Here is a 22,358-nt window from a genome sequence, read left to right as displayed (position 1 = left end):
AGTGTCCCTGAGTTCAATTCCTGGGTATCCCCCCCGACACACACACACAAAGAAAAAAGTAAAGCAATCATTTCTCATTTTGTCTTTCACATTAGAATTACTTGAAGAAATTTTCCAAACATTCCAAAGCCCACATCTCAGACCAATGAAACCACCATCCTTGTGGGTAAGATATTGAGGATCAAGAATTTTTAAGAGTCCCTAGGTTATTTCATTATCTAGACTATCTTGGGAACCACTAATTTTAAAAAATAACATATAAACAACTGGTGAAAATAAAAGTGATTTCTCAAAATAATAAGTAATCTATTTGTCAGAGCTACTTGTTTATATGCAAAAAAAGAAAAAAAAGGCGCAAAAATGTCACAGTCTTCCTTTGCTATTTTCTATTACACATGAGGCATTCATAATAAATGTCAGTACCAAAAAAGTTATAATAATTCCAAATTATAAAAAAGCAAGAGAATTATGATATCTGACTCCTTAAAAGTGTAAGTGTGTGTGTGTGTGTGTGTGTGTGTGTGTGATTTTTAAATGAGGATCTCATTAGATTGCAGATGTAATTTTTCTTGTTAGGTTCATATCTCACACTGTTTCAGTTCCACCCAAATACTCTGAAAATACTAAAAGTAAAACACATCAGATTCGACGTTGAGCAGTGGCCACCCAAAGAACATTAAAACAGGAAAAGACAGAATTGAGCTATCTGGCTAGTGAGCCCATCGAGTGATTTAGGTAATCTCATGCTCCTATAGCCGTGGCAGCAGAATGGCCTTTGTGTCATCAGCTGTCCCTCTAGAGAACCAGCCACCTCTGAAAGGTGAGAAATACGGTGGGCAAACACAATGACAAAATGCTCTCAAGATTGCAGAGAAGCCAAGAAAGCAATATTAGCACTTCGGTGATGGCTCCAGGAGGCTCCAGTGGAAGCTGCAACTTGACCCTGAGCAGCCAGGGCTGTAACCTCTCTGAGTGGAAAAGGCAAGGGGAAGCCATTTGCTGTCAGCAACGTTGTTTACCCCTCTTGAATCTGAAGACAGCTTCCCCCCTTCCTCAATTCGCACCAACCTGTATAAGCTCCGCTGCTGGCTTCCCATTCAGGAAAGCTGGTCAGTAACTCCAGCATTGCTCCACAAAGCCTGCAGCTGGCTGAGGAGCTACGTGCAAACGCAAGCACCTGATTTAATTGTTGATAGAGGGAAATAATAGGTATCTCTAGCAGGTTTTAATATGATCTTAAAATAGGGGGAAAGTTTTCTGTTATGACATTGACATAGAGGCAATGATTTCGAATAATGCAGGATGATGTGGAGATGCTTTAAGATTAAATAAGAGCTATATAAAGGCTTGTCAGAATGAATTCTAATGTGCCATGAGACACTTTGCATACTCTTAAATATGCAAAATGTCTCTTGGCACCCTAGAATTCATTCTGACAAGCCTTTATATAGCTCTTATTTAAACTCCTACTTTATTTTTCGGGAACAGGTACTCAGAGAAACTCTTTGAATGGAAGCAACAAAGGGCAGTGTTTATTGATTTTGTTCTGTAGTGAGGGGAAAAAAGAAACAAAATACAAAAGAGCAGTCAAAAGTGGAAGCTTGTTTAATATTGCTCTACCATCATCCTGAAAGGCATAATAATTTGAGTTACACATCTGAACTGATTGGAGTTACAGAATCATATCTCCTTTTTGCATTTAACAATATATACAATATAAAATAAATACATTTACACAAATGGACATTTGCTGGAGCACAGAGTATGGTACACATCACAAAAATATACAATTGATTGCTTTACAGATGTGAAGCCCATCTACAGCTATAGACATGGTTTTATTATTATTATTATTATTATTATCATTATTATTATTTTTACTACTGGCTATAATGCAACTCCTGGATTATTATAAGCAGTTTAAATTTTTTTGTCCTTTTACGATCTTTGCACATAAGACTGCCATAAAATGTTTTCCTAGGCAGGTAAACAGAGACGCTTAAATAATTAAAATACAATCACCAACACCCATTTTCTCTTCTATAAGAAAAATAGCAGTTTTAAATTTTTTATATCTTTTATGTTATCATTTAAATGCAAAATAGTGGAATAAATACAACAATCTGATCTGATTGAAACACGAGTGTAACTACAAGGAGTCACACAATCATATTGCTTTAAATAAGAACAAACCTAAAAGAAGCAAAATAAAAATTGAAATCATATGGCTAAAACATACACCTTAAAAACTTTCCAAAACTTCACATTAAGTAAATGGTCTTGCTTGAAACTTGAAAAACCTTCCTCAAGCAAGATTTTAAGATGAGTATTTACCCTAAAGCCCGTGCAGTTCTTTTAGATCTACATTTTAATTTTTCAATTTTTTTTTCTATTTGTGAAATACTTGTTCTTTTGTGATGCTGAGAGACAAACTGAAAACTAAAAATTGTATCTCATTCTTTTAGTGTATCTCCATCTCATGTTTTCAGTTGGTTGGCTCTTACTTCTGAAGCCCAAGTACTTTAATGTGATACAGTGAAAACGATGTATATAGTGTATATATTATACTTATATATTGTGTAATTGAATAGTAGCAACTTAAACCCTGCACAAACTTTCTGGAAAATAATCTTTTTAAACACTTACATATATAAATAATCTTATAGAATCAGCACCTTTTTTCCCAGGAGTTGTATTTTCTGTTGTTATTCATTTTTAAAGGGATGTGCCAATTTCTGAACTCCTATCACAGCTATAAATTTCAAGTTATTGACCATCTGAATGAATTGCTAATGATGATTTATCTAGAATCACACTACAGTCACTTCTCTACTGAGAAACCACAATCTACAATATAGTCCCATATAGCTAATGATAGATACACAGTATTCCTAGCACTGGGTTGATGAAATATCAACCCAAGGTATTTTGTTTAAAGCACACAAAGTAGCAATAGTTTTGGAAACGAGTCCGCACCAAAAAGTTTCGCAACAACACAGAGCGAGTTAATAACAACATCTGAGAGATGATTGAGTGAAAGCCATATATACAGCATTTAAAAATTAGACTTATCTATATTCTTGAAATATTCAAAGTTTTATTTCTAAGCTATACATTGGTATTCTATAATAAACCATTAGAGAAATTATTCCTTGTTTTGAAAATATTATTATGATTTTGATGTGTATCTGTTCATAATGAATACTTGTTTGGAGTTTCAATCTCTTAGTTATTATTAGGAAGAACCTTATTACTGGTAAGGAATAGAATATACTACTGTAGTCTCCTGAGGAATTGTACATCCAATATTGTCTCTAATTCTACCCTGTGTCTAAAAGCACACACCACAAGAATCCTAACACCACAAGAACAAGACGACAGTCTTTGAATGCAACATAAAATTCAGAAAAGCACAGCAAACATGAAACATTGAAAAGCTGAACTACATTTCTTTTGTTTGTTAGGATTACAATTTTAATTACATCTGTGTACATAGAATAAGACTGTTCACATAGTACAGGGAGCAGCTACTAACACTGGTCCATTGGTATAGCATTTGATGGAGGTTACTGTTTATTGGTTATTCGGTGACTGTGGATTTCGGGGGCATCTAATTGATTTCTTCATTAGATTACACCTCTTAACAGTCTGGAACCTGACTGACTTTCATGCTGTGACAATACTGGTTGAAAAGCACATATATTGGCTTAGCTCTGCAGATTAATACAAATGAACATTCCTAAATGAATAAACTCGTATGGATTAGGTTTTAGAATTTGGTCAGGTGTCTGCTGTCTTTGATGATTTTTTTTTTGTGTGATTGAGATATATATATTTTTTAAATTCTGACATTTGCCTTATTGCCACTTAAATGAATACTGGCTCACAGCTCCTTCTAAGATAAGGTCTGTAACTTCGCAAACAGGCAGTATCTCATTCCTAACCACCAGGGCAGCTAGAAATCCTATGGCAACTTTACCTCCCAGGCAGAGAGGTGTGATCGTGACAATTCTACAGATCTGTATTCCATGTGCAATGCTTATATATGTGACTGCTCAGAGTCACGGTAGGTGTAATCTAATCCTTGGTGTCAGTGAACATTTAGGTAAACTGGAGCTCATGTTAAGAAATTGATGTTTGGGACCAGACTGGCACACAACATAAATTGCATCCGTGATAATATGCACCTTCCCTTCAACTATTGCTTGAGTAAGTTAAATTCCCATATTAATAAATGGCTGAAAAGTGGTAAAGCTGGTACAAAAAAATCTCCATTTGTAAGAAGAAACAAAACATTTTTAAAAATCTTCCTTCAGGATTCATTGTCCTTCATTATTGTTCATAATTGTTCAAAGCCAGCACAAAATTGCAGTATTCTTATTCCTCTTTAGTATTGCATGAATGAATAAAGCTTAAACTATTCCCTGAAAAAGTTACATAGTAGCTAAACTAACAAATACCTGGAAGACTTGAAAAAACAATTAAGGAATCAAATGGCTGTAACTGATCTAGATGGAAAAGCAATGATAAGAAGCAGCCGATGCCACGTTGCTTCAGTTGTCTAATTAGAGGCTGCTCCCATGAAATCTAATACTGCACTCAGTCAATTCGCTTCTGTTGCACTGTACTTTTAGGTATGTTGGTTCTCTCGCTTTGATTCCTTAGTCATTGGGGACATTATGGTTCACAATAAGTTCACTGGTATCCATATTATGGATCCCCATCCTTTGGCAGGGCTGGCTTCCATCTCTCTTCAGTTAGAGACCTCTTTTTAAAAGTTTAGCAGCAGAAGGAAGGAAAGGAGAGGAGAGGAAATGAGAAAAGAAAGAAGGAGAGGAAGAGGAGAGGAGGTGATAGGGGAGGAGGAAGGCAGGAAATTTTCCTTATGATTAGAGCTATTTAAATTGTAGAATAAAACAAGAGGATGAGAAAAGAGAGGAAGCAGGAGAAGATATGATAAGGAAGGAAGGAAATGAGGGAGAGAAAGAATCAGTAATGAAGGAAGTCAAGAAATGAGAGAGAGGGGGAAGAAGGGAGGGAGAAAAACATAAAGAGGAAAAGATATGAAAAGGAAAAAAAGAAAGAAAGAAAGAAAGAAAAGAGAGCGAAGGGATGAGAGATAAAAGTAGAAAGAAATGCATCCGGAAGATATGGAGGAATCTGAAAGCTGCTTCAAAGTCTTGCTGCTAAAATATCAGTGCAGTCTGTGTTGGTTTCTGATGTTGGTAACTAAATTCTAAGTTTCTTCGACATCACTCTCGGATTGATTTTCCCTTTTTCAACGTGCAGGATGGGAAGGCCCAGGAAGCTTTTAGTCAGACCTTGGCCTCCAACATTTCCAAAAAAAGTTTGTGCATGGGGACTTTGCCTTCCAGTTTGATGTTGTAGAAATGCTGCACAGCCTTGGTGGACGTCTGCCTCAGGAGCGGGAGCGTCATTAGCATCTTGCCAGCTCGGCGAGGGTCTTCCATGTGCTGGCCAGCCTCATAATCCTGCAGGGCCTCGTGTAAGACATCCTGAAGCTTCTGAACGGCTTCCACATCTTCTATGTGCATGGAATCTGTGCAAAGAAGCAAAACATACAAATAATCATGTGAATAATAAGCCTTTGCAGCTTAAAAATTATAAAAAGTTAAATAGATACAGGAACCAAACAAGGACACAAGGAAAAATATATACCAATATCCCTGGTGAGCATCAATACAAAAATTCTCAACAAAATACTAACAAATTGTACTCTTATACTTCTCTAAAGTCAAAGCTGTGATTTGTTCAGAGTCTCACATATCTAAAAATATGTTTTCTTTTCCTAAATTTTACTACAGTAATTTTCTACACTAGAATGGAATATGGGGATGATTCTAAAAGATTATTAGTTAATCTTGTCTGTGTTTTTGTTTTTGTTTTTTAACGTCTTAAGACTGAATTAAGACAAAATTTTCTATTAACAGATTACAATCTCAGCTATTTTATTCATTGTCTTATTCAGCTATTCATTCATTCAACAAAAAATGATAGGAGGTCATCTATTCAAAGTATTATTCTAAGTGACATCTGAGATGAAGTTGTTTAAAATCTTGATCTTGTCTGTAGAAAGCTCATATTTCCCAGAGGGGAAAAAGTTGATAACTAAGATCTTAATTAACAACTCCATGTGAATACATTGAATCTAGCACTATATCGTAATCACAATAAATTCTTTTTCCTTTCAGGATTTCTAATGTACTAGTAACAGTTCATTAAAGCATCTTACATACTCCCCATCTTCCTGCTGAAAAACAAATGGTGTCTTTAGGTTACTGAGTTGTGAAATATTTTTTTCACATTTGTGAAGGTGAACTTTGCCCCCGAGCTGACTAATTTGAAAATCTAATTCAATCAGGCAAAGAAAGGGTTAACAAGGTTGCCACAATTCTTCTTGGGAGAAATGTGAGATGTGGGGGGAAAAATAAAAGTTACAGCTCAAGCGCTAAAACAGACACTTAATTATATACAAGTTTGAATCATTTAGCACGTTTTATTGATTCTGATGACAGTTTATCTGTTAATTACACATAATGGAGTCTTTGGGGGATTCTTCATGTTTAATAATTCTAGTTCTCTGAGAACGCTGAGCTCTAAGATATATGTAGTTAGCCCAATCTTTCATACAATTCAAATATAGGCAAAAATGGAACGAAAAGAGAGGAAACATAATTTAAAATCAAGTGGCTAAACATATAACAAAAAAGAAACGGGCAAAGTCATTAAAAGATAGATGGCTATAAGAATAGCTGAATAAGACAACTTCTGTGCATTTTGTTCCTTGTTTTTCGTCAGTGCTGTCATTTTGAATCATTTCACCACATCATTGGTGAATTGGCCCCTGTTCACATAACAACAATTAATGACATATTTCTTTAAAAGAATTTTAATAATCTGGAATATAGTCGTTTTCACTAGTTACTGCTCAAGATATAATTTCTGCTTGGTAGAGTAAAGTAAACAGATAAAAAAAAAATGGAATCCTTCAAAGTGTGGAAGAGTGTTGAACCAAGCCTGGGGACCTCACCAATGGTACACCTAGACTTTTCTCCAGTCTGGCTCCTATCCCCACATGGCAAGCTCATTCACCTCCCTTAGAGTCCTCTTTGAGAAGCCAGCATGGATGGGTTCTGAAGTCCCTAAGTGTCAGTAAAGTTAGCAATGAAAGCACAGTCATGGAGGTGTGAAGACACGTACTCTCATATATTTTTCTTTTTTTCTATTTTTGCACTTAAATGCTGCCAGAAAGAAAAATCGGGATAGGGCACAGACATACTCTACTGGTGAATCTCTAGGTATATAAAAGGCAGTAAACACCTTGTATATAAGGGAATGGAGATTAGATGAATTTATCTAACCTGCCCTGGGACTGCAGGTTAGCCATTTATATGGAAAAACAGGATGACAGATGGAGGGGGAAGATGAGAATTACATTCATTAGAGACAAAGTAAAAGTAAAATGAAATAAATATTTTCCAAATAGAATCAAAGAAAGAATAAAAGCCATAGATTAATCATCCCTTTGGAGTTGAACATTGCCCCATTTCAGCTACTAATGGCCCCACCAGTTAGGTATCTCTGATACTGTGTCAGAGTTCACCTTAAACTTGTTTTTCTTTGAATAAAAATTATGTTGCTGGAATGTATAACACTGATGTTACCATTTCCTTTTGTAAAAAAAAAAAAAAAAAGGAGATGCATTTTATTGAAACTTCCATCTTCATCAGCAATGTTCTCTACAACACTCATAGCAAGAACATTCCCAGGTATATGCAGAATATTCTACTTTACAAGAGAAAAAAAAACTAATTATTAGAAACCTCTTCCTCATATGTCTATTTCCAAATCTTTCCAAATTCCTTCCTCAAGTCCTGGTTCTAAGTACTGGAATGATCCAGGAGAGACTCCCCTTTTCTATATGAGAAAACCTTAAAATGCTTAAAGTCAGCAACAGTCACCTCAGCCCACACCCTGAGCCTTGCCTTTCCCACTACTCTGCTCAGCAGGAGATATATTAGAGGATGTCACAGGAAATGAGGCGAGAACAAATAGCAGAGAGATATGCTCACAAACAGCAATTAAGACTTCAAACTACTCTTTAAAGGCTGTGATTTAGCTTGAGAGATTTAAAAATGATTTAATCAAATTACTATGATAATTTAACTTCCCATTTACAGAAAAGATTCTAACTCATTTTAGCTTTACCCATTCTCGGATCTGCTAATACTTTAAATGCAAACTCACTAAATCTGAACTATTTAATTAGACCATGATTCAGCTGGCAGACTGCTGAAGAAAATATTAATCTCCATTAGAGATCCTAGTTCAAGTTCTGGCTCTGTGGCTTTAATCTGTTTTGTTCTTTGGGCTAAATTTACATGTAGATGCCAGGCTTAACAGAACTGGCATTAATTTGTGTAATTATTTAGCTTTGGTTGTTAGTGCTTGTTCTTTTTTAACTATCCTTCAAAGGAAATAGTACCAGTATTTGTGCTAATGCAAACCAGCTAAACTTAATAATGAGGATCACTGGTTTATGAACTCAACCTGACAAAGTGAGACTGCACATTCAAAACATCGGTAAGCTGTTAAAGAACTTGGATATGTAGGCCCAGACCTATTCAATCAAAATACTGGGACTGAATCCAGAACATTGGTATTTTTAAAAAGATCTAGGCAATTCTGCCAATCCAGTACTGAGAACTAATAAACTGAACAATAAAACAAACAAATGCTTTTAAAAAGAAACAAGATTTCAAAAATAACCAGAGTGCAAGTGTCCATATGTTGTCAACCAAAGAAGTTTCAACACCGAACAATAAAATAGAATTCTTTAATAACGTTCAATATTTTATTCTGTGAATGGGATCCTAAAGGAATGTGCCTAGTTCAGATCATTTACTCTAGGAACATAGCTAAATAGCTTTATATCTGCAGTTGCAAAATTCAATGAGTCTTAGAGACATTATAAAAGAAATTTTCTTTTTATGTCTTACCTGGAGTAAAACACTTCCCTTTTCTATGTTAAAATATTTATTTTTGTGGGCATGGGTATGTCGACTCCAAAATGCCCATGTCATGTTTGGGTATTGTCTTCAGCAACTATAGCTCATCCTTGACAATATTTTCTAAAAAGTTGCCAAATCTCATATTGAGGATGGGTCTGAATGCTAGAAATGCACCAAGTGCATTCAGAGTCAAGTCTAGCACATGATCTAAACCAGCAGGATAACCTTTTCGGTGGAGCACAGGTGTTGACTATCTTTGGCGTTTGTTGTACTGCCTATATGAAGAGTGGCAAGGGCAGGTCATTGTGACTCTGTCCAATCATTAAAGGAATGAAACAGAATTGGCTGGATGTGAACAAAGGTCCATTTTCTAATAGAGAATTAATGTATCAAAATTTCAACACTAATTCAAGAAGAGTCCCAACAGAGTGAACCTAAGGGTCATGATCAACTAAGGTCCTGAAGAACACTGACTGACTACATGGCAAATGGGCACTTGATTAACATACAGAGTTGCCCCTAAATTTAGAGAAAAAAGATATTTGTCATAAAATTTTAGGTAGATGGGATTCTAGTAAACTGGAAATAGGAGCAGCAAATTTTTTTAATCTCTCCAAATGTGCATATAAAATGACAATAAAACAGAGCAACTATATGGCAAATCTAGAAATTTATGACATTTACAGCAGAAATAGGTGATTAAGTATCCCTAAGATGTGCACGTGCGCACACGCACATGCACATACACACACACTTAGTGGATCTGTATTCCTACTTTGTTCATGGAAACGACCTAGCAAGGACAGTCCACCCAGAATGTACCCCTAGCATCCAGGGGTACACCTAGAATCTGATTCTAGGCTGTGTTCAGGATTCTTTAAAATGAATATGAAACATCTTGTCATACCAAATGGCATGAATACTATTTATAACTACAAGATCAATCCAAAAAAGATTTCAGAAGCCAACCTGAAAAGGTTTCCACTGAACAAAAATGGAACAACCTAAACTTCAAAAAGGGTTATAATTATAATTTATTGAAGTCCATTAAATATATTGGATATGTATTTATCATTATATTAAAAAGAAAGCAATTTTTTTTAAATTCTGAAAACTGGTAAAGAAGGAAAAAGAATCAAACATTTGTACTACTCTTCCTAAACTATTTCACCGGTAACTGAATGAAAACCGGTTACAAAATTACAAATCACCATTGTACAATCCCCAATGAACTCAGGTAATGAACATCCACAGCTGCTAACATCCCAGACAGTATATACTTCCCAATGAACAACACACCAGCTTCAGGTGCCATTGGGATAGAATCTGGGTCTGAGTTAGTCTCTGGGTCCAGTTACCAATTTGTACAAAATGCAAAAAGCAGAAAAACACAATGAACTGAAATCTTCAAAATCTAGACTGTCAAATGCTATGGCTTATTTAGTAGATAAAACAAAAATGAAGGAGAAACTTGTAGATTTAGATATAGAAACCTGAAAATCCATCCATATTTATTTTTTAAAGCCAGACATAGTGGCCTGTGCCTGTAATCCCAGCTACTCTGGAGGATGAGGCAGGAAGATTGCAAGCTCCAAACTAGCCATGCTCATTTAGGGAGACTCTGTCTAAAAATAAAAAATAAAAAATGGAGATGTAGCTTAGTGGTAGGGTAGCCCTGGGTTTAGTACTCAGTACTGCATAAGAAAACAAATTGTGTGTGTGTGTGTGTGTGTGTGTGTGTGTGTGTGTGTATACACACAAAAGTTTTAATGGACAAGACTAAACTATATACCTAAGGATATGTTCACATTTAGTAATAAGGTGATGAAACACAAGGAAGTGATAACTATGAAAGTCAGGATAGGACTTTCCACAAAAGTGTTTACTTTTTATGAGAGAGAGAGAGAGAGAGAGAGAGATATTAAAAATTTTTTGCTGCCACCACTGCCATTTTCCTAGAATCCATTCTCCCTATTTTTAATCCCTATGTTATATTTGGTACATTTTTTGTTTCGTAAAAAGTGGAAAAGTTACTTTTGTGGAAGGAAGGAGGTTGAGTCATGGAAGGAAGGAGGCTGAGATTGGGACAGGAGGGATACATTACAAAGCTTTAATTCTTGGATCCTGTATTCATTGTAATAGGCTGAAAAATGGCTCCAAAGATAACCAGGTCCTACTCTCTGTGGAACCTGTGGATTTTAGCATTCAAGGCAAAAGGAACTTTATACATGTGATTGAGGGCCTGTTGTATATTGATACAGGAGATAATCCTAGGCCCCTCAATGAAAGCAAAGGAGGGAAGAAGAAGGTAGTGTTACAACTGAATTGAAATGCTACAGCAATAGCTTCAAAGACGGAGGAAGCTGCCAGGAGCCCAGAAACTCAAGGAATGTGGCTGTATAAGCTAGAGAAGGCAAGGGAACAGCCTAAACCCTGGAGCCTCCCCAGGGAAGGTAGCCCTTCTATACCTGTCGGAGGACTGGTGAAGCTGATTTTAGACACCTAACCTTCAGAACTGTAAGAGAATAAATGTATACTGTTTAAAACCCTCAAGTTGTAGTGATTTATTAGAGTAGCATAAGAAGCTAAAAAACATATCGAATCATGCATTTTTTGTGTGTCTTCTTTTGCATTAAAATGGTGAGAGAGATAGAAGGAGAGGGAATGAGAAACTTCTGATGGGGTGGTCTCTTCTAGAAAGCAATTTCTTTATAGGAAATTCATCGACTGTAGAAACATGTTCAAAAATACCAAAGAAGCTGTTCATATACCAGAAGAAAGTTGGATAAAAAGAAATATTTTAGGTCTTTTACAAACCAGAGAAGTTATGATGCTAATATTGGAAATGATAACAATAATTCTGATTTCATCCTCAACTATGATAAGAAGATTAGAGCTTTCAATTACACAGTTTTCCATTAAGGCCCATTTATTTTTTCCAAAAGAACTGTTTTCCTCGTTCCGTGCTCTGGTTAAAAAGTCAGCTTCTGCTACATGTACGCAAACCACACAAATTACTCTTACTGTATTTATAGGAAATGCTGAACCACAGAAAAACTCCATGGTTATAGTTTCTTTCCTCCAGGCTTCCCCTCACAAATCCCAGATTACTGTTATCATTGCTACGTTTACCTTGTATAATGGGATTTCTCTGCTAGGTCTTCTCTATTTCCCTACAATTGCTTAAGGCCTTCCCACCTATCTCCCAGCCCCCCATCTCTTAAAACTTTTCTAGGAGTTTTCTAACTCCATTTAGTAGAAGTGATTTTAATGGATAAGTGAATGTTGATGTCAACTTGGTTGATGGATATTTCAACCTTCCATAGCATCAAAGATGATCTGCATCATGCTAATTAAGTTTTGTAACAGATTGCTCTTTGTCTTAGACCCATAAATGAAACTGATGTTATAGTCACTAAAACCTCAAAGTAAAGCAACTTCAGAGTATTTTGTTTGCTACTACTCAGGTTGAAAATACAGATATTTTTGCAGCAAATATGTCTTATACTGTGCCAAGGCACAGTAATCACAAAGCATAAAAAATTATATATTTAAGAACTATTTTTTTTTGTTTTGCTTAAAATTTTGCAATATCATAATATATATGAAAATTAAAGTTTGCATTAAAAATACTTTTCAAATATATCATCTGAAATATAATTAACCTGAGAAACAATGTTATATTTCTGTTTAAAAATGTATACTAGAAGGTGGAAAATTATAATTTTGATTTCTTATCTCTTATTTAGCATGAACTACTTTTTAGTCTGGGTAAAAGATCTACCGACCATTGCTCATTTACCATAAGACACTAAAAATCACATGGTAAGCATTTCCTCTTAAATTCAGTTTGTCATTTTCCCGGGTAGTTTTATAGATGTCAGCTCTCCCTATCTGAGGAATATAGATCCATAGATTCAACCAATCATGGATAGAAAATATCCAAAAAGATAAACTGTGTTTGTTCTGAATATGTACGGATTTTTTTCTTGCCATTATTCCCTACACAATATAATAATTATTTATTTAGCATTTGCATTGTATTAGGTATTATAAGTAATCTAGAGATGATTTCAAGTATACAGGAGGTGTATATAGGTTATATGCAAGTGCTGCCATCTTGTATAAGGGACTTGAAACTGTGTATTTTGGAGTCCATGGGTGGGCAGAGAGGTCCTGGAACCAATTTCTCCAGATACTGAAGAACAATTGTACCCTAAATTCAAAAAGACAGCAAAATAAAAGAAGAAGGCACACAATTCTTAACTAAATATAAAATGTTAATTTAGGTTCTTGAATATGAAATTACAATGGCTCTAGTATTCTACACTGAGCCTTTTAAAGATATAATACATAATTATTTATGAAATACAAATAGCTCACTGATAGCAAGGGACAGAAAAATCCAACTCTCTGCTTCACAGAGACCATACTTCTTTATCAGCTCACTTCAGATATCTGTAAAATGATTTAGACATGTCTATAGCATGGGTATGTTGTAGGAATCAAATGAAATTACCCAAAAGAGACTTAAAAAAATAAATGGCTACAGAAAGATTCTATAAAAGGATAATATCTTGGACATTAGCTAAAATCATCTCCAGAATATAAAAGAAAAAATTATTTCAACTTCTAGTAAAATCAGCTAAGAACATGTACAATTTTTTTTCTTGCCATTATTCCCATATTGCCACTATGAGGTTGTTATAATTATGTAGGATTTGAAGTTGATGACCAAAGTATTAATTGTAGCTCTGTATCATTAGGTGCTATCATTCCAGAAATACTATGTAGAAATTTAAAAAGAAAATCCCTGACTTTAAAAATACTTATTTTTGAAAGGAATGAACTCACCTGGTTTCAGACTAAGGACAGGAAAAGGGTGACAAAGGTTGAAATGTGAGTCGCAACTATGAAGCATAAAGGTCTTAGGACTTGAACGAAAGAGAATGATCAGACCTAAAGTGATTCATAATTTTAGACTCCTTTCATTTTCCAGTATGTGAAAATGAGTATATTACATTGGGACCAGTGATAGCAGTTTCAGACAAATTCATAGGTATATGAATCAACAGAACCAATCAAGAGACTAGAATCCTGTGGTATAACCTTACCCAAAATGCTTATAGCAATATTTCACAATGTTCTCCAATACAAAGATAAAATTCATCATAAAATCATAGAATTCCCCCAAATGGAAACAATTCTAGAGATCAGTCTAACCTCTTGGTGCACGCATGAGAAGACTGGAACCTATAAATTACCATGTTAAAATTGTGACCTAGATTTTTCTTTTTAAATTTGATTCCACAGAGCTGCATCATGGGTGCAATAATTAATTGCTCAATGTTAATACTCAAAAATAAGAGAAAACACAGCTTACATCAGTCTGTAAATTTTTTATGTTCCAAAGTAATTGAAATAATTACTTAGGGTTTTCAAATACATGTATGTAAGAATTGCAGTATTAGTTCATCATTATTCTGGGCCACGTACTTGAAGATAGGCAATATACTACCAATGATGTTCTGGTGTCATGTTTTCCTGAATTCACATACGACAGAAACACCACCACAAAAAATATGACAGTCATTATAGGAGGTCAAGTGTCTGATTTACCAAGCATAACATTGATAATTTTTTAATAAAGACACATTTTAAAATAACATGAAATCTAGATAAACTGGACATTGGTTATTAACACATAGCTATACAGGGAAAGCTAAAATACTTACATAAATAACATTAGGGATTTTTTGCATAAAATGTCATTTATACTCATCTGAAATTCCTAAATACTAAAAGCAAATCTAGGAGGTTTTTAGGATATTTATGAAAAGTATTAAAATATTTTCATACTGATGTGTTCATGAGCAGTTAAAGAAACTTACACTGGTTCTAATCTAGACGAACCTATAATTTTATGACTAAAAAACTGAAATAAAATAGATTTACATTGACAGCAATGTAAAAAAAAAAAAAAAAAGGAAAGAAAGAAAAAAGAAAAGAAAAAGGATTTTTGAGTTGTTTTCCCCAAACTAAAAATGTGGTGCTTGTGTGTTAGATGGTGAGCAAAAGTTTACAGCACAGGAAAGGTGGGACAATGTAGAGGTTAAAATAGTTTTTATAGTCCTTAATCACGTCTTCTTTAGTATGGAGTTTGGTTCAATTAATTTTCTTGGTATTAAGAGGCTAAATATAAAAAAGGGTTAGAATCACTTGCAGAAAAAATTTGTGTCATGCAGAAATTTCCTGCAAAGCAACTATGATAATAGGAGAAACAGAAAAGCTTGGTAAATAAATATTTCTGGCTTTAAACAGAAAAATACAGAAAAATAAACTAACTAGTTCTTTAAATAAAGTCTAATCACCAGTCACTGATGTAAAGTAGGTCACTTCTTCCCCCAACAGCAGAGTATGTGGGATTAGAACACTTATATATCAACAATATTAATGACTATATTTCTAAGCAACAGAGACAGAAATGCTGCTACTAATTAAGGTACTCTAAATTATAATACTTAGCCATAAAGCATACATCTAACATCTAAAATTATAAACTTTTAGCAATTTTTATGATAAAGCTTTAGCATTGCTCAGCATTCACAATTAGCTAATAATTTTAAAAAGCAATTTGAAGCATAAAACATGTAAAACATACTCTATTTTAAAAACAATTGACCAATTAATTGTTTCAAATGAGAATTGTTTCATTATTACCAAATAAAAATGCCTCCCTAAGCAATGTTATAAAATCTTTCACCTAAATATGAGAGATCCATCTGTGAAGTTTGTACAAACTAATAAATTTCCAGAAAACTTGTATCCCATCTCCCACTTTTACCTTCTCACAAGCAAGGCAAAGGGTTCCTGAGGTTTTTTGACAATAAACCATTTGTCATAAAGAATCATATTTTATAGTTTCACAGAGGAGTGGGAGAAGATGGGGTGAACAGTGTGGTAAGGAAGGGGGTTATATTCCCAATTAAAACTGTGAGATGCTAAACTCCATTATGAAGACAAATAGGAAAGTACAACTTCATTGTTGAAAACAATTTCCCTCCTATCAGTCCAAGGATTTATGCATCAATATTGTAGATGAACTGTTAATTACAAAATCAATTAAAAATTATTTCTAAAAACAGTCACGAGTCCCTAGCTCTCATGGGGGCAATTTGGGCAGAAGGTCTCATCTCACTAGGACCGTGCCAAATCACAAAGTCGTCATCCACAAGTAAGCAAAAGCAATCTGGTTTTTCATTTTTCAGCGCGGCTGAGCCCAGCCTGAGATTGATCGTCACATATGGCCCCAGAAAACAAACTGTCAATACCTTGAATGCTGCAGAATTTGAACAAATAGCCATCCGCCCATTCAAGCCACTCATTGCATCCCATTTAACAGATTTTATTGACAGTTTCCTTCTTGTAATTAAAGGGAAAACTACTGGCCGGCAACCAAGATAAAGTTCAAAGATAGGGTCAAAACAAAAGCAGATGGAGGGGCACGGTGTGACTGTCAATGGTACATAGCATCAGAGCATGTTATTGACACACAGGTATCTAATGATCGGCACGTCATTAAGGGGGGATCTATCCTGAACTTTATGCAAATGCTAAAAGAGACTTAAGACCACAATAAAGCATTAGAAGAGGCACAAAGGAAAAAACAACAAAGCACCAACGATTTTTACTTATCAGAGTTGCTCCCTATTTTAGCACGTTTCAGTTCAAATGGAAGGAACATTTATCCCCATAATTCTTAACCCTTGCTGCCCAGGTGGGACCTTTGAGGGACATACTTCTTCAGCAGAATTTGACTTTTATAGGATTTCAGAATGTAAGAAATGGAGTTTTGTTTGATAACTAAAATTAGAAGCAACAATAAAAGCATTACCCCTATTGTAAAAATGTGTATTTGTGAGAGGAAGTGGTTTCTTTGGCTCCACAATTCGTTTACATGGACTAGTCTATGAACGACAGCAGAGCTAATTTTGTCCCCAGGGCATCTACTTATGCTGCTCATACCAGAGCTTTTGCTCTGCTATGATCTAAATTAGTAAATATATTAGGTGGTTAAAGTTTCACAGCTTTCAATAAGCAAGGAAATAAAAATAATTCCTTTTAAGTGTATTTTTCTCATTTCTAACTTTTCTTGGAAGTTACACTGATTATAATTTTGCTGAATCATACAGAATTTGCAAACTAGGTCTAACAAATCCCTGATGAAGTTAAGGGAAGGGGGTAAAAATGACATATTTAAAAATGAAGCAATGACCATGTCAATATGCCAACCTGAATTAGCAAGAGCTATAGCTTTGAGGGTGACGAATTCTTCTTTCTCTAGCTTCATGCTCTTGTATTTCTTTACCAGCTGCAGGATAGCATTATTTAGGTCAAGAAGGCCTGCTAATTTGGACTGGTCTTCGTCCATTATATAATCGTCTGCATAGACAAGTTCGTCCTCAAATGAAAGAGATCGGTATACGACACCAAGGATCAAAATTTCCATCCAAGCACTCTGCAGAAGGCTCATCTGGTCCGCCAGGGACAGTGTGGAGAAGCCTGCATGAAAAGATGAGCAGATCAAGTTACTTTAAAGCCATAATTTCATAATGCAACATTAGTTTCATATGGTAGTCAGCTTCTGCACTGGAGCTCACAATGATGCTGAGCTTTGATTAGAAGCTCTTAAAATTTTCCCCCGATCACTCTGTGAACAGCAAAGTAAAAGTTACAAACCAGCTTCGATTGGTTGCTGTTTTTATAGGTTTTATAGACTCAGCTGTGGGAAATGAAATAAAGGTATACATTTTTAAATTTTATTTATAAAGAAAATACCATGTAATCCTTATTGCTTATTACTGATGAAGTTTTTAGGAATGTATTATGGGAAGTCAGATTTTTAGCTACATATTTTTTTAAAAACTGATATTGATAAACAATATAAAAGTCAAAATAATAAAAAAAAAAACAAAATCCACAAACAACAACAAAAAGGAAAACAGTGTGGGCCACACAGTAGACTACAACTTGAAAACATTTCTCAGTAATGATAGTGAATGAGGAGTTACAACTAGACGAGCCTTCTTAATTGAATAATTTGTCCCCAATGATATTTAATATATATTTCTTTTTAAAATGGCAACTAGTGGTATAAAATAAAGAATACGTAGCAGCTTGGCTTCTTCACCAAGTAAAAAAGTCACAATTTTTACTCAAGTTCAGTTATTTTAAAAGTTAAATATAAACATATTAGGGTTTGGTAGAAAAGAAATGAAAGAAAGATCCGGAATGGAAATATTGGCTCCACTTTGGTAATAACTGTTTCACCTTGAGCAGGTCAATTAGCTTGTAACTTAATTTTTACATGTGGGAAATACAATATCCATCCAGATAATCATTTATACCATGTATTTGATAACTTTTGCTACAGTATATATTATTTTTATCTGAAATATATGGTTGACTGCTTCAGTTCTTCACTAGAAATCTGGGCTTCATTCATATAAGCACAAAGTCTCTTCTAATCTTGAGAAAAACAAATGTGAAAATTTAAAATAAAAAAATGTTGATCAATAATAAAAGATGAAGTAGTACAATTAAGCATACTCTGGAGAATATATATGTGTAGTCGTATCTCACAAGATCTAGATCTATATTCTAAAAGGAAGTCTTAATGATATCTGACCATTAGATGCTTTTTGCAGAGTCTTGAAAATGCAAAATTTCATTTCAAGGGTATCTCCAGGAACTCCAAGGATGACCAGCTACCCCCATATGTTTTTTGAGAACAACAAAGCACCATAATATATGGTCCTGCCATTAGTAATTCCACCAAGGAGGAGAGGGTATTTTTAATAATGCAAACTAAGAAATCTAATTTTACTCCTTTTCCAGATGTTATTACTCAAATATTACAGAAATTATAAACATCCACTTACACCCAAGCTTTTTTAGGCTCCTGCTTCGGGTCATTATTGCTGTCATTTTTATTCATATCAGATTGTTCCTATTCCATATGATGCCAAAAGCTACAGCACAATAAAGAACAGGGAATGATTTCCTGACCTATTGGTGAAAACACTAACTATAAGTGCTTCATAAAATCATGGAAAGGGGTTAGTTCACTTTTCTTAAGAGGGTCGTTATGCAAGTGTGAAAATCATTGTTTTCACTGACAAGGGGCTTACATGTTGTAGGACAGAGCTCATTTTTGTCTGGCTTTGCAAGTTTTCTTTTTCCAGATCTCTTTTTTCCTATCATTGTAATTTAGGGTTAAATTAATAAATATCCTCTTAGAACTGGACATATAATTGATAACATTTTAAAAAGAAGAATCAAAAGAGAAAAAAACAATGATATAACCTCATAAATAGCACTTCCAGGTGCTTTCAATCTGGGGAATGTTATACTCACAAAACAAACAAACAAACAATAAAATGCACTATTTCTTTTTTCTTTTTCTTTCTATCTCCTCTAACCAAGAAGAAGAAGAAAAAAAATAAAGTGCAGTGCAGATAACGATATCTAACTCTGGAAAAGATACTAAGTAGGAATATTTTGGTAAATTAAATCAACAACTAAAACAAATCATCATCTGGGAAGTTAAGAGCAAAAAAGGAAAGGGTTTTTCAATTTGCCTTGGTTTTCTCCCGTCTTTCATGCTCCTAAGCAGCAGTTTTTTGCAGCAGCAGATGGACAGAGAGAGTAGCCCGCAGCACCTTCCTGTGACAGCCCAATTCTCCCTCCCAGACACTGCTGTTAGTAAATAGATTTACACATTCTCCAATCTCCACACATCTTTCTGCCGAATAATTAAAAGCAGGATGATTAGTTTATTGAGTGGAAGGAGGAACTTTTTTATTGAGGTCCATCCACGATTTTATCAGGGCCAGCACTTTTACGGTTGTCAGGGGGGTGCAGGCATCCAATTTTTCTTATCTGCCTGATTAATACAAACGCTGTTTCAGGACGCATTAATTAACAGATACAAATCTACGTTCTCATGGAAGGATCAATACAGAGAAGAAAAGAGGCATCAATGTGAATTTAGTGCTGATGATGGAGAAGGCACGCTATCGACATTTACGTGCACAGAAACTTTAAAGTTGCACTGGGGCCCCTTTGTCCCTGTGATTTACAAATTAACAATTTTTCAGCTGCAACAATGTTTCACACATTTCTTTGGGGTTTAATTAAGTAAAAAGCAATAAAATTTCATTTTTTTTTAGGCTGATCCTGAAATTTACTTTTTCGATGCAGATGACTTGTGTGTTTGTACACGTGCGTGTGTGTTTCATACCTCTTGCAAACCTAACTCTTCATTTCACTTCTCTATGAAATAAAGAGAAGGAAAAAAGGTAACGAAAAGGTACTTTTTAAAAAAATTATTGGTTGGGAAGCATGGGGAGATGGTTATAGCATAAGAGATATGACAAGTTTACTTGCTCAATATCCTCCTCTCTGAGTGGATTCAAGGAAATGTAATTTTGGCAAAAGCACAGGAAAAAGAGGAACTATGCTTTGCAAAATAAAATAAAAGTCTGGACTTTTCTACTTCTTCATGGTTTATCTAAATTGCTGTCTCAAATTTTTTAACCCTTTATACAACAACTCTGCAATTTGAAAGGCAAAGGTGGCACAAAGAGCTTTTCTGCCCAAATGCCTGAGTAGCAGTTACACCGCCTCATTTTGAGACAGTCACATTCCTACAGTCAGTAAAGAGGGCAAATACCTAACAGAGATTTTATTTTAATTCCATAAAATTCTTTTACTTGACTTGAGAATTGCTAGCTACACTTCTCATCCGTGAGTCCATGTGGATGAAATAATATCTTTTTACAGACCTGAGCAAAGTCTCAAAACCTAAATAACCAAGACCTAAATGAGAATGAATGTTTTAATAAAGTGAGTCTAAGGAATCTTCTAATACCTGATGGCTCTGTTGCCTTGTGCACTTGTATCCTAATGATCATTACCTGTTTGTGCTTTTACCAGGTGTTTAATGGTGTTTTATAGCTATCAGGCTACAAGTTAGAGGTCCTCATCATCTATTACATTTAGTTATCTTTGGAGAGAAACCTCTTTCCCAAGTGAAATAAAATATGCTTTGCAGTTGTGTCATTTGAACTTCATGTTTTGTACACCCGGAGATCTTAATCCTTGGTGTGTGACAGGTTATAGTTTTAAATGTTCAGCCGTATTACAGCTTTTTAAAATACACTGATACTCTGGCACATTTTTTTTTTTTCTTCACTGGCTATAGCCCATTCCTTGTATATCGCTGACAACTCTGATCTCTCTTCATTTCTGTCTGGGAATCAGTGCCATTTAATGTATCTCGGGCATTTTGCTTAGCAGAACGACTCACTACCTTGACCCACAGTTAAATAGCATGTTTATCTGCAACACAGTGTGCTCCAAATAAACCAGATGACAGTTGGGAATAACATCATTTGGAAGGATTGAAAAGCTTCTCAAGAGGCAGGTACCCCTGAGGTAACAGGCTTGAAGAAAGCATGCTTTGTGCCAACTCTCTTGCCTTCTTCTGCTAGAAACTTCGGAGGTTGACAGTGGTGCCATGGGCACTCATCAAGCACATTTTTTTTTTTTCAGACTGGCAAACTGATGCACTTTGCAGTCAACTTACAAAAAAGGCTAAGCATCTGAAAGTGTGAAGGGCAAAAAATATCTGACGGCTAGTCTTCAAAAATACACTTTCATTTCAGAAAGCATAAATGTTTATTTCCTGAACGGAGTGTTGACAGAAATAGGCTGCAGTGCAGGCATTTGGGTTTAACCCCTGCTAGGCATTTTTTTCTCAGCTGCTTTCTTGAAACACAGAGCAAGCATTTTAAATCTTCAGAGTGTCTGTTAATATCAGTTAATCATGGCATCGATTTGCCTGTTCACAGTTTTTGAACTGTACTTTCTCTGTGCCACAAAAAAAAAATTGACGCTTCTCAACAAATAACATAGCGTGCTAGAATTGTAATTGTGCCGCAATGACTCACTGAGATTGCAAACAAAGTTTATTTAGAGATGACTGCGCAATGTGGCATTGGCAAGATTCTCTCTCTTTCATATAATAAACCTAATGTTTCCAAGAACTAGGGATGAAAAGGATAACGCTGGCACTATGGTTTAATCTTAGCTACCTATAAAAACCCAGATGTGCAACCCTTGTTAGATAGAAACTTACTCTATTTTTAAGCCAGTTGCTCTTTTCACATATGATTCACAAAACACACAGTCCTGGATCCTAGAGATTTTATATGTATATGTGTGGGCACACATGCATATTTGTGTATTTCACAAACTGGAATT

The 22,358-nt window shown here is 35.0% G+C and overlaps 1 protein-coding gene across 2 annotated transcripts in view; it reads right to left on the bottom strand.

Moving 5' to 3' along the window:
• Positions 1-1,582: 1,582 nt before the first annotated feature.
• Esrrg (estrogen related receptor gamma) overlaps positions 1,583-22,358 on the bottom strand; it is a 217,307-nt gene continuing 196,531 nt past the window's right edge. For both annotated transcript variants that reach the window (XM_076873100.1, XM_076873099.1), the window contains 2 exons: positions 17,325-17,594; positions 1,583-5,560 (listed from right to left, as the gene is read on the bottom strand). In XM_076873100.1, the coding sequence (XP_076729215.1) occupies positions 5,316-5,560; positions 17,325-17,594 (515 nt within the window). In that variant the 3' untranslated portion in view covers positions 1,583-5,315. The remainder of the gene's footprint in view (positions 5,561-17,324; positions 17,595-22,358) is intronic.

This window comes from Callospermophilus lateralis, chromosome 13 (genome assembly GCF_048772815.1).
Source record: "Callospermophilus lateralis isolate mCalLat2 chromosome 13, mCalLat2.hap1, whole genome shotgun sequence".
Taxonomy (NCBI): Eukaryota; Metazoa; Chordata; class Mammalia; order Rodentia; family Sciuridae; genus Callospermophilus; species Callospermophilus lateralis.
This window is presented reverse-complemented; position numbering and strand designations above follow the sequence as displayed.